The sequence below is a fragment of the Lepisma saccharinum genome, chromosome 24 (assembly GCF_977018435.1).
Source record: "Lepisma saccharinum chromosome 24, izLepSacc3.1, whole genome shotgun sequence".
Classification (NCBI taxonomy): Eukaryota; Metazoa; Arthropoda; class Insecta; order Zygentoma; family Lepismatidae; genus Lepisma; species Lepisma saccharinum.
The window spans coordinates 23,823,569-23,836,662 of NC_139252.1; the positions used below are offsets into that span (position 1 = coordinate 23,823,569).

The 13,094-nt window shown below is 37.9% G+C and overlaps 1 protein-coding gene across 1 annotated transcript in view; it reads left to right on the plus strand.

The window, feature by feature from the left end:
• The window catches only part of LOC145978346 (uncharacterized), a 53,141-nt gene that overhangs the window by 35,336 nt on the left and 4,711 nt on the right, over positions 1-13,094 (plus strand). The window contains exons 9-10 of the mRNA XM_083110940.1: positions 4,727-4,853; positions 6,575-6,729. Coding sequence (XP_082967066.1) covers positions 4,727-4,853; positions 6,575-6,729 — 282 coding nt within the window. The remainder of the gene's footprint in view (positions 1-4,726; positions 4,854-6,574; positions 6,730-13,094) is intronic.

The following is a 13,094-nucleotide window of genomic DNA, read 5'->3' on the forward strand; positions in this document are numbered from 1 at the left end:
GTCGTGGGACTGTGCTGTGACTCTTCGTGCTATTTCAAGAGTCGTGAACGAGCGATGATGTGTCGCAGCGCAGATCTGGAGTGCATTTTGTTGACTCGCTTTCTCACATTTGTTGCGATATTAAAACCAGTGATCGAATGAAAAAAGGGAAGAATATGTAAATGCACGTTATTACTAATAAAAGGTTGATATAATTATATAGCATTTCTGTGTATGCTATCGTACTGCATAATTTGCATTATCCGCAGCATGAAATGTAAACTGAAACAAGATACAAATATAGAAAATCTCACTCATGAGGCAGAGTAATGAAAACAAGTATGTGCAATAAATTTTGTTTGTGTGTGTGTGTATTTACTGTTTACACATATATGTATATCCATACACATACAGAATCGTATTTGTATTTTTCTTATTTTATGCCGCTTTTCTTCAAATTTTAAGTAATCGCGACGATGAGGATGATGCGTGATGATACAGATGAAGGGACACTCGTAAAGAATATCCTTGACCAGACCGGGACTAGAACCCGGGAACTTCTGTGGCAAGATCAAATGTCGATTAGTTCAGAATCTTGGCCATCTAGTCGGCTACACGCACACACATATACACAAAAATGCAATACAATTTATTAATCTTGAAGGACGTACGTTGTGTTCGTTTACTTAAATACAATCATCTGCTTCGACACCTCCTACCCCCTTCCCCCTCTTCAGGCATGTGTTTCGAGAAAAAGAAGCTTGGCGACTCTTTTGAACGACTCATTTGAACGACTCTTCTCAGTGAGCGAGCGCTCATGAGTCGACTCGCACAAATGAACGGCTTGAACCCATCACTGGTGTCCATCAATTTCATCATATCATCATCTCTCATCCTCATCTTCGCGATTAGCCAAAAGTGGCAGAAATGCGAAGTAAAATAAACCAAATCAATCAATCAAATATTCCCATCTTACTCCCAGAGACCTTGTAAATCCAATCCAAAATCTAACAATAGAACCTGCAGTGAGTCTCATTTATCTTGTGCATTCATCTGACTAATGTAATTTTCTTACAATTTGACTTTAGAGTTTAACATAAAATGGCGTTGTGTTTGTGTTGCATTCGATATCACAATTAGATTTTAAGCAATTAATGTCCAATTATAAGTATACCTAATACATAGGTAAAAAATGGTCCCCCCTCTGATAAAATCGCAAATTGCACCCTGTTTAAATGTCTAGGAAAGATTTCATTTCACCTAGGAATGATATCGCGATGCGATGAGTCGAGAATTGTCACAGCCTCATCTCGTCTCCTGTGTGGTGAGGTCCTTCTCGTTCTTGTTTGTGCTTATTTTTCTTTCGGTTTCCACTCTGAAGTTATGAAAACTTATTCCAAATTCACCTCATTCTCAGATAGGCTAATCGGCACTCTATTTTTAAAAATATATATATATATATATCTCTTAATATATAGGTTTAAGTATAGTTTTCCCAACACCCTCTTACAAATTTATGAAAAATATGGGTGAGGTACAGGAGTGCATTGTACCCCCCCCCCCCCCCCTAAGTTGGTCTGTCGTATCTCGTCTCGTTCGTGTAAGTGTTCCGTTTCGGAAAATTCCATTATAAATATTCAAAAGAAAATGGGGTTAGTCATATACTCTTCTGATGAAGATTTGTATCTTATCTTCGAATCGACGCGACCACTGCTTTAGAAAAGTGTAACCCCCCTCCCCTTACACAAAGCAGCAATCGTCTGCACCGTAATTGCCTGAGAGTGAATCTGATTCCATCGTTCCACACACATTTTAAACAATTTTCATCTCCTTAAAGAGGTTTCCAAGAACATAGGTCAATGAACTAACTACTAGCAAGCACAATGTAGTATAATAAGTTTACAATTAAATGTTTTGAATTTCTGTAGTAAGGACTATAATGCTTAAAATGCTACATTTTTTTATTGGGCGAATTAATAATTGGTAATTTTAACAGTAGCACCTTCCGTCTGCTGTCAAATTACCAAAGGGGGTACAACTCGATTTACGGATTTAGGGGGTACAGTACCCCCTTTCAAAAATTTGTGGGGGTACAATGTACCCCTGTACCCCCCCCCCCGTCCCTGCGCCACTGGTCGTGTCGGTAAATAAACCCCAAATTTCGTGTTTAAGAGTTTATTTAGTATTTTGCAGTCTATACTTAATCCTGATGTACATAGCACAGAAAGAGCAACAAAATGTTTCAATTTGGCAAATAACTTACTTTTTTGATAAGTACCATAGTCTACGAATAAGCTAGATAATTAATATTTTATTGTAGGTGGGTACATGGTTGTAATCAGTTTCTGTCACTGTGCACTAAACTGGGTTCAAACAGGAGCAGACAAAAATTTTAAAAAGCACATTTGTCTGGAAATTTTGTTCCTAATTTTTTTCAGATTTAAAAAAATATATATAAAAAAGGTGATAGTGGTCGTTTGTAATACAAAAATTCAAGTAACTACATTACATAGCCATTACTTGAATCAACAACCTACTTATGAATAAAAGGAAACACTACTATTTTTGGTATTGAATAATATACATTTATTTTTTATAATAAACTATGGGACAAATTACAACTAGACGTAGCACATTTTTAGGTGATACATTTTGGAATTTTTCTATTCCATTTGAATTAATTTGGGGGTTATAGGATCTCGCCAAAATATATTTCTTGAGTAAATTATGTGTTTTCTCCCTTCTTCAAATTGCACCTCTATTGAGATGGAATGTCAACATTTTACCTCTTGTAAAGCCCTAGCCATTCCATCCAAAATAACACCAACTTCAAAACTCTGCAATGATTAGTTCTCGTTCTACGAATTTTTAAAAACATTTCTGCAAATTTGAAAAGCACATGCTTTCAAATTCTTACAAAAAATAAAAATAAAACTCACTTATGACAAATTTCCAATACTCGTATCATGTTGAAATTTGAGTATGTCACACCTTGGGCAAAAACAATTAGACGATTTAAATTTTGCACCATACCGACGTCTTTGAAGGTGGCATGGTGAAACACACATCCCTGAATAGAGTGGTTTAAAACCTTAAGTCGTCATGCAGGGTTGGTTGGAAGGGAATCAAGTGTGTTTACTGTGGAACGTTTCTTAGAAACAATGACTCTGCTACTGTAACACAGTCTGTCTTTTAACAACATTTTGACATCGGAAGGAACGAAAAGGTTCTGACACACCAAACAATATTGAATTGGGTTACATGCTGCATTACAGTAGCAGAGTCATCGTTTCTAAACAATATTTCACAGCAAATATAAGGTGGCGCAAAAAGAATGCATGTTTTTGGAATAAGTGTAACGTCGTTAATTTTCAAGATACAAACATTTCATTAACACCAGAACCATCGATAAGAAATGCAGTTTGGATAGGTATACAGTGATGATTTAAGTATGGAAGATGAAGTCGGAAAGATGACGTCCTTGTTGCTGTACACACATCCGGAGCCTCTCATCATAGTTCCGCATTGCCCTTGCCAACATCTCTTCTGGTACAGCTGTAATTTCTTCATGAATGTCAACTTTCAGCTCGTCGACTGTACGAGGTTTGCGAACGTAGACTTTCAACTTGAGATAACCCCACAGAAATAAGTCACAGACTAACAAATCTGGTGAGACTGGGGGCCAAGAGACATTGCCGAAATGTGAGATTATGTGGTGGGGACAGCAAGAATGAAGTCATCTTTTTGACACCTTCCATACTAAAATAATCACTGTATACTTATCCAAACTGCATTTCTTACCGATGGTTTTGGTGTTAATAAAACATTTTTATCTTGAAAATCAACAACTCTACACTTATTCCAAAAACATGCATTCTTTTTGCACCACCTTGTACTTAGGTCTCATTCATGGCATAGTGGTAGTATCGTCGCCTTGTAATCAAAGGGTCATGGGTTCGATACCTGGTGGAGGCACATAGTGATTTGGATCCCACTTTAAACTGTAGCTCCAGTCCCAATTAGCCTTACTATGCATAAAGTGAAATTAAAACACCAACTCAATCAATCAATCAAAGCAAATACTTGAATCTCTTCCGACCAACCCTGCATGACTATTGAAGGCTTTAAACCACTCTATCATGGAATGAATGTGTGTTTCGCCACGCCATCTACAAAAATATCGGTATGGTGCCAAATTTAAATAGTCTAATTGTTTCTGCATTATATAATTATAATATATAATTATACCTGTATAAATAAACCAATCAGCCAACGAACAAACAATAATACAGAACTGAAATACCATCTCTGGTATTCGAGAAATAATATGTTAATTACTGTCATTTGGAAGAGTGTAATACCAATGTTCTGCTAAAGTTAAGTATGTAGAAAAGCTATGCATCAATAGTACTGTAATAAGGCCAACACATTCTGGTCAGCAGACTGCGCCAACTCTGAGGGAGTAGATAACCGCTGTTGCTTTTTCAACATATCCTTGACAAGTTGTTCATTCCAGCATTAGATATTTACTACTTTTCATGCTGTATGAACAAGTAAGATGTGTTGTATTGTTACACTGTAGAAAATATAGATGGCAACACTGTCGTCATTCATGATGACTAGCATTTAAGCTGTAATTGAAAAATTGAGCTGCTAAGGTACAGGGGAATAAATTGCTAGAATAAAACCCCTCATAATCAGCTTATAGATCGATCATTTTTAAGGATGATGTAAATTTTTGTTCCAGTGTTGTGACAAAAATGAAAAGAAAATGTCTACAGCATGCAATCTAAATAATGAAGTCTCCTACACTGATTCTTCCATTTCAAAACCTATAAACACTTCTTTCAGCAGCAGATTAAAGGAACAAAATGGTAAGTAGTATTTTTGTTGTTGTTGTTGTTGTTGCATTACTATTTCATCATACCTGTACATAACATTAATTCAAAAAGCACTCTTGCACTTACCGGAATTTCAGAGGCCTCCACGCAGTCAATGTAAGATTTGAAACACAAAAATTTACTCAACTGTAAACCATGACAGGGTGTTTATTTTCTGAAAGACATGTGATTACAACTTGAATAGTGCACAAAGAAAACAAATTGAAATTTATCATAAGATGTAATCTACATTGGACATAACATGTGAAGTGCTTAGGGAAAATTAAATTTCCTGTGAAAGTAATATGGTTTTATGCCCTAAACTTCTGTCTGTAGATCATCATATGCACTTCATTACCAAAGTGAATATGTTGATCCTTCAAACATCTTCCATGTGGCAAATGTTTGAAAGCCTGTAATGGATGAAATATAGCAAGCTGAACATAACACTATTGTCCACATGTATGTAGGAGACAGATTTCACATATGACACACAATATAAAACTAAGCATTTAATATGTTAGGAACACAAGCGAAACTAACAGGAGATAGTAGCAACTGATGAATTCCACATGGTGACCAACAGCACGGTATTGTGTCTTCTAGTTACGTCCAGTTAAATGTGCACAAAGAGGTTGTCAGTTTTTTTTAGATTTTCTCTTATGTTGCTGAGTAGATCTTGCCATTTGAACCTCTCTGCCAATCTCCTAGGACAATTATTTGGTACTTCAAAATTTCGAAGCTGATATTTTTATAAATAGCCTGTTAACTTACTGCAAATTTTTTTATGAATATAAAGGAAAAAAAAAACATGTACTTGTCCCGCACCGTGGCCGTGCAGTATAATGCATCATGCTTTGGGCTCTGGCTACGGGACACATGCAGGTTTGAATCTCCTGGGGGAAGCTAACAACTTTTCTCCTGAGATTTTGGCCTGCATATGGGATCGGTGGCCACCCACCATTGTGAGGAAATTGGGGAGCAACCACTGAGTGGTGTAACCCAGTCATGGAAATCTACATCAACGACTGGGGGTTCGTCATACTGACCACATATCACCCATAACTCGTCGGATGATCTCCCACTTCAGCAGGTGAGAGCAAGGCAGGCAGTCGGTGGGTAGGTCCAGGTCCTCACGGGCTGTTGCGCCACAGGTTTTAATTCATATACTTGGTTTGGTAAAATAAATGTCTAAATATGCAGTTTCTTTTTACCTATGGAAAACGTATTTCAGTCCCCTGGTTGATACAGGCATCACTAAATAATTTCAAACCCTAAATTTTAGTACCAAATTGCATAAATTATTGAACATTCTCAATGGTTGGTTTCTATTTTACCACATATGTAAATACTAAAATCAGGGCTGTGCAGAAATCATTGCTTCCTGGTATACACCACATCTGGTTGCCTCCTAGAATGTCTACTTGCTTAGAATATTTCCAGAGGAAACAGACGTGGCAAAAGTTGGGGCACTGGTTGTTATATAAGCTAAGTTGCCACAAGACAGCTCTCTTTTGTGTTTGATTCTTAGTGCAGCTCGATGGCTACATATTTAAACCAGTCAGTGCCTCAACTAGGCAGTCCAAGTGGTGGAGGATCCAGGTATTGGGTACACCAGGAAGCAAGATTCCTCTCCTGCCTCTACCAAAAAAATCTCATCCTTCCCATCATACTGCAAACAGTAACCCTAGTAATGCTTTTATTTCTCATTCAAGATCCAGAAACACATTGGAAGCCAGACACGAATCTGAGCACGTTCAATGAGAAACTTCTACATGATGACAATCTTACCCCGACCTCAGAATCAATCACAATGAAAAACGAACTACAGGAACTGAGCAGAATCTTGGGAACAACAGACTTCGACAAGGTAAACAGTGATTTCTCATCATTCTCTTTTATATAGGGAGGGAGATAAGTGGTGGTGCAGTTCGTATTGCATCTGATTTATGCGGAAGATCATGTTCAATTTCTGGTGTGTGTGATGATGTCACAGGGAATTTGCCAGCAATCTTCCTGTATCAAGTGGCTCCGAGCTCATTTAGCAACTAATTGATGTTTACCTGGGGGCAACCTTGGAAGCAAAGGCAGCTGGAGCAATGTGTTGATCACATCACACCCACTATGGTCAAGATTAAGAATGTGTTGAAGCCTTACCTCCACATCCATATGCACCTTCATTGCACAGTGCAATTCTATTTATGGATGTGACAGATTAGTGGGCACTAAACTGGTGTATTAGTAAAATTGTCCATAACATTACCAATCTAATATGTCTATAAATATTCTGTAATTTAGTGTAAAAAAGTTCATCCATGTTATTATCAGAGCCGGCTCTACTGTACGTGCAACACGTGCATTTGCACAGGGTGGCAAATCATAGGGGGCGGCAAAATGTACAAAAAATGGAAGCTGCATTATTTGAGGCAGTTTGGTCTTCTTGGGGAGGAGAAAATTCAAATTAAATCCATTTGCATATGCAGTATAAATCAGAAACGGATAAGAAAAGCAGGAGCGAATGTAGAATATAGAGAATGTCTCCAATTTCGTTAATATTTGGTATACTAACTAAATCTGGCCTTCTAATCACGAATCTGTTGTTGAAATGCAGGGGTCACATCTGGAAATCGTGAAAAAAGCTGATGTAAGTTGAGATTTTTTTTTAAAGCTGTATCGCATTGTTTTACGAACAAAATTTTAACTTAGCTTGCCTAACCTAACCTTACCGGAAATGGTTCGTGGGGCTACCCGTGCATATTGTAAAATTTCTACATGCGACCCCTGCATTTTAACAATAGATTCGTGATTAGAAGGCAAAAATTAGTTAGTATACCAAATATTAATGAAATTGGAGACATTCTCTGTATTCTACATTCTTACCGAAAAGCAAAGAGTAACTGCGAAAGAAAGCGGTGCCGAATGTTTATATTAGTTGTCCTCTTACAAAAGCAACTATTATTGTTTTGTCTGTGAAAATGGTAAGCAACGTATACTGTGTGTGTGCGGTGCCAAGTTACAACGCTATCTATTGTTTGATCGCCTGCCAGTCCTCTGCCTCCACCCCCTGTTATCGAGGTTTGAGTTAAACTGACATTTGCAAGTAGTCTGAAATAGAGCTGCATTGTTCTTTGACGTGCTGATCGCGAGAGGTGGTGATGATAGGTAAATTAAAAACTATGGACACAAGTGAGATTTTAAGAAAATGTCAAAATTTGGAGAAAATTTTATCACACGAGGAACACCAAGACATTGATGCCATTGAGTAATGTGATGAACTGAAGGTACTTTCCCACTTAATAGAAGACAGAAGATGATTCACCTCCACTTGAAGTGTTGCGCTACATTATTGACAATTGTTTCGCTCCAAATGTAGCCGTAGTTTTGATAATACTGCCTACTCTGCTGATAACAGTTGTAAGTGGTGAACGTAGATTTTCGAAACTGAAGCTTATTAAAACTTATTTACGTTCCACAATGGGCGAATCGTGGTTAGAAGGACTTGCCATGATCTCAATTGAACATGAAATTGGTCAAAAATTCTGTTATTCGCGACTTTGCAAATAGAAAAGCTAGAAAAGTTCATTTGTAAGCTTTCCAACTTAAGGGGGAAAAGGTACAAAGTGAAAAGTGTAATCATGAAGAAATCGTGTTGGTTTACGAGGCGTACATACATAGTTTATTGTAAATAGTGATGAAGTGAAGATATGTTACTTCATGTACAACGTTCTGGAAAATGTACATAATTATGTACAGTATAAATAGTCCTGAAGAAATAGTGAAACAAAATAGGAGAGTTGAGAGTTCTGCACGTTGGCAGAAACTATGGTGAGTAAATGCAACAGATATTTTATTATTATTAGGCTTAAATATATATTATTTTTTTGTTTATGAATAACTTATCTTCTCACATTATGTATTCTTTCATTTTATTATGTTAAAAATTGGTTATACCATGTGAAATTGCCACGGATAACAAGCTTAGTTGTTCATACATTACATTTTCTTTGTACGTATTTTGGGGTGGGGGTGGCAAGATTCCTAGGGCCAGGGCTGGTTATTAAGTTGTCATGAACATAAAGGTATAATTCATCTACACTCTAGTTTTTAAAAAGTGAAAGGGTAAACATGCAGTTCATTTTTAAAGGCAAAATCTACAGCATTTACCTGGATATGTAGCATAAATAAGGAAGTGAATGAAACATTCCATGATCTTCATTGAACATTTGTAATTTTATATCAGGTTGGTAGAATACATCTAATTTTTATACTAGTATCAGCAAAAAAATTATACCAAGTCATCCACGGTTTATATAGCTTGGTGAACACTTTTGGGTTGAAACCATCCCATTAAGCAGTGACCATGTCTGTACAATTCTGAGATGTCAGTTGCTGCTCTTATGATCACAAAGGAAAAATCAGTGTGATCTATTTCTAAATACATATATACAAACATACACATGATTGATGTGTAATGGGTACAGTTACAGTACATATTCAATCAATATACACACCATCTGTTTGAATGCATGTTGAGTAAAACATCTTCTAGTGTGGTGGAGATGATTTGGGAGATGGCACCCATGATTCTTTCTTTGAGGTGGAACAGGAATTAATTTCCTTAGCATACATGATGGATCCAGGGGTGTTAGATCTGGTGACCATGGTGGTATTGATCAGATGACCAATATCAATTATGTAACCTGACTCTGTATTTCTAAGACAGTACCCATCAGTTATGATAATGTAAAATCTTTCATTAAGGCAATGAATGCATCGTTTAGGTTCTGCCCTAAATATGTGACAAATCTTTAACACATCAATTATCTATCAATCAATAAAAGCCTACAAGATATTATATTACATATACAAGGTGTACAACTTTGCTTCCGCCGTGTTTCCCCAAAAATATGACGCTGTAATGAAAAACATTGCTTACCCAGGCATTATTCAAAGTATTGTCCATCGCTGGCCACTACTTTTTCCCATCTTTCGGGCAGCATACGAATGCCACGTCTAAAAAATTGTTCATCTTTGGAGGTGATCCACGAATCGATCCACTTCTTGACTTCTTCATAAGATCGGAAGTGTTGGTCAGCCAGTTCTTGAGCCATTGATCTAAACAGGTGATAATCAGAGGGAGCGATGTCTGGAGAATAAGGTGGGTGGGGTAGGACGTCCCATCTTAATGTTTCCAAGTATGTTTTCACCACTTTGGCAACGTGGGGTCGTGCGTTGTCATGCTGCAAAATCACTTTGTCGTGCCTCTCGCTGTATTGTGGCCGTTTGTCCTTCAATGCTCGGCTCAAACGCATTAATTGCGTTCGATAACGAGCACCTGTGATTGTTTCACTTGGTTTCACTCCAATTCTGCATCTTCGAAAACTTTCTGTCTTCCACCACTATGCCGGTCTTCGACGTTAAAGTCACCGTTCTTGAAGCGTTGAAACCACTCACGACAGGTTCTCTCACTTATAGCGTCCTCACCATACGTAGTGGAGAGCATTCGATGAACCTCAGCTGCAGTTTTCTTCATATTGAAACAAAAAAGTAGAACCTCCCGCAAATGGCGAGAATTTGGCTCGTACACTGACATTTTCAATCGCGAACAACTTCACGATGCACACACGACTCGACTAATGTTTGAATGGGGTTATCTTGACAGAGGTCCAAGCTAAACTGCGTGACGTCTGCGATCTGCTTCTTTCGACCGCTACTTCCTGTTGTTGCCACCTGTCGGAAAACGGTGGAAGCAAAGTTGTACACCTTGTACCACAACAGTGAGACCAAGCTCTAAGGGAAATTTCACATCAAAGCCACAAGACACACCCTTGTGCAGCCTGTCATGCCAATACAGTGTGAAATATTGTTGTTGATTGGTTCTTTCTCAAGCAACAGGTGTTGTGTGACACTTGTCACTTTGATGTGAACATTATTCATTAACCCTTAGATGCCCAGGCTGATTTTCCAGGTTTTTGCACTAATGCTGAGCATATTTTCAGAGGGAAATTTGAACTTCTGCATGTTTCTAAATGAAATCTTATATTTCCGGGACTAAGAACGTAAGCGGTACAAATGATACCTTGGTTTGTTCCGTATACTTAGAGCTATAATCCTGATGGAAAAAAAAATCCATTATCAGTTAGAAAAAGAAAAAAGGAAAAGTAACTATATATTTTTTTTAACATGAAATTTGAAATTCATCGAACCCGCAGGCTACGCTGCCAGGGCATGGATCTCCAAAATATAATGCCTGGTATGTTTGCCATTGATGTAGAAAAATTTATGCATTTGTTGCTAATACTTTTGAATTTTTTTCTTTTTCAATGAATTAATGCCAAGTGTTTTTTCAGTGGAAAATTTGAAATTCTGCGGGCTTCTAAAGGAAATTTTATATTTCCGGAACTAAGAACGTTAGAGGTACAAATGATACCTCATTTTGTTCAGTATACTTTGGATTATAATCCTAATGGGAAAAAAAAGTTTCTGGCATCGTAGCATGCTGTGCTAACCGCTCTGCCATGGAGGCCAGCATGAAAGAACTTAAAATGCAGGGAAATGTATAATCTGGGAAAATTTTATAACAATTTGCTTCACTGGGACCAGAAAATTAAATGTATAAAGTGGGAAAATTTAAGATGTAGGAATGTAAGATCAGGATTTTATGTTCACAAAAATACTTCAAGACATAATGACGTAAATTATATTTTCTTAAAAGTTGTACTTACAAGTGGCTCTTCGCTTCTGTCCAAGGATTTGGCTCTGTTTCTGGACCCTTCATCAGGATTTTCCAGGTATTAAAACTAACCAATCCTGAGCAGCTTGCTGTTCATGAAATCTTATTTTGAAGGACCTAATCCTATGGACAGCCTAAAGATCCTGTCATCTCATGCTACCTCCCTTTTAACCTTTTCTCATTTCCCTATGAAGGATCTGCTAATGGGTCTGAAATGATGACCAGAGGAAACAAAGACCCATTTGAAATGGAAAAGGAAAACTTTTTCACTTCTTTTTTTCAAATGAAATTATCTCCAGTGGTTATACAGGGTGGGTCAACTGTCAATAACTTTTTTATTGATCATTAGTTTCCAATGAGATTTCACAGACTTGAAGACCAAGGATGGGAGATTGTTTACACTTATGTGTGGAATATAATCTCAGGTACGTGTCCGCCATTATGGGCCTCACAGATACGGGCCCTGTGTAGCACATGATGCATGACAGGGGTCAACACTTCTGGTCCGAGTGCCTGCATTTCTGCACGAATATTGTCCTTGAGCTGTTGTAATGTTTGTGGTTTGTTCACATACACTTTGTCCTTCAGAAAGCCCCAAAGAAAATAATCAAGCAGAGTGAGGTCAGGCGAACGGGAGGGCCAGTTGATGTCAGTGTTTCTCGAGATGATGCGATGGCCGAAAATCGTCCTCAGAAGCCCAATTGAGGCACGTGCCGTGTGTGCTGTGGCCCCATCTTGTTGAAACCACATCTCAGGCATGTTCTCCACTGCAGGATGCACAATAGTGTCAATCATGTTTTGATATGGATACCTGAGATTATATTCCACCCATAAGTGTAAACAATCTCCCATCCTTGGTCTTCAAGTCTGTGAAATCTCATTGGAAACTAATGATCAATAAAAAAAGTTATTCACAGTTATAACTCTTTCATGACTTTTGGCCCACCCTGTAGTATGAACACTCAAGAAAATTAATTTAATGAAAGGACAATTACAAACACACACGGCAGAACAGAATACAAACTCCACACACGATTATACGAGCTGTAAGGTCGTCTAGGCACCACAACCCCATTAGTCTGCAAAATGCAGTCCAGGGAGCAGTATGAGGAACAGAGGTTGACATTGGTTGGCTCTTGAGGTCGCCCTTCACAAGCAACTGAAGAATGATGTGAAGATAACTCTGAGGAAAAAAACATAACTTTCAAAACATACTAGAATACTAACATTAAGTAAGTAAATACAAATACTAATTGTATTAATTAGTACTAAACCCGTGGACATGAAAATAGGCAGCCGTGCAGAATTGCACTGGTGCCACATATGGGAAAAGCAAAGCGGAAGTGGGACAAAAGTCATAGGTTCCTGCACACTGTGTGGCAACGTCAACCAGGCTGCGTTGCCTAGTTCGAGCATCAAACCAACCTCTCTCTGGGGCAATTTTGTGTTCCTTTCGATACAGAGCTGGTGATCGTGTGAATTGAAAGATCGTTACAGGTCCC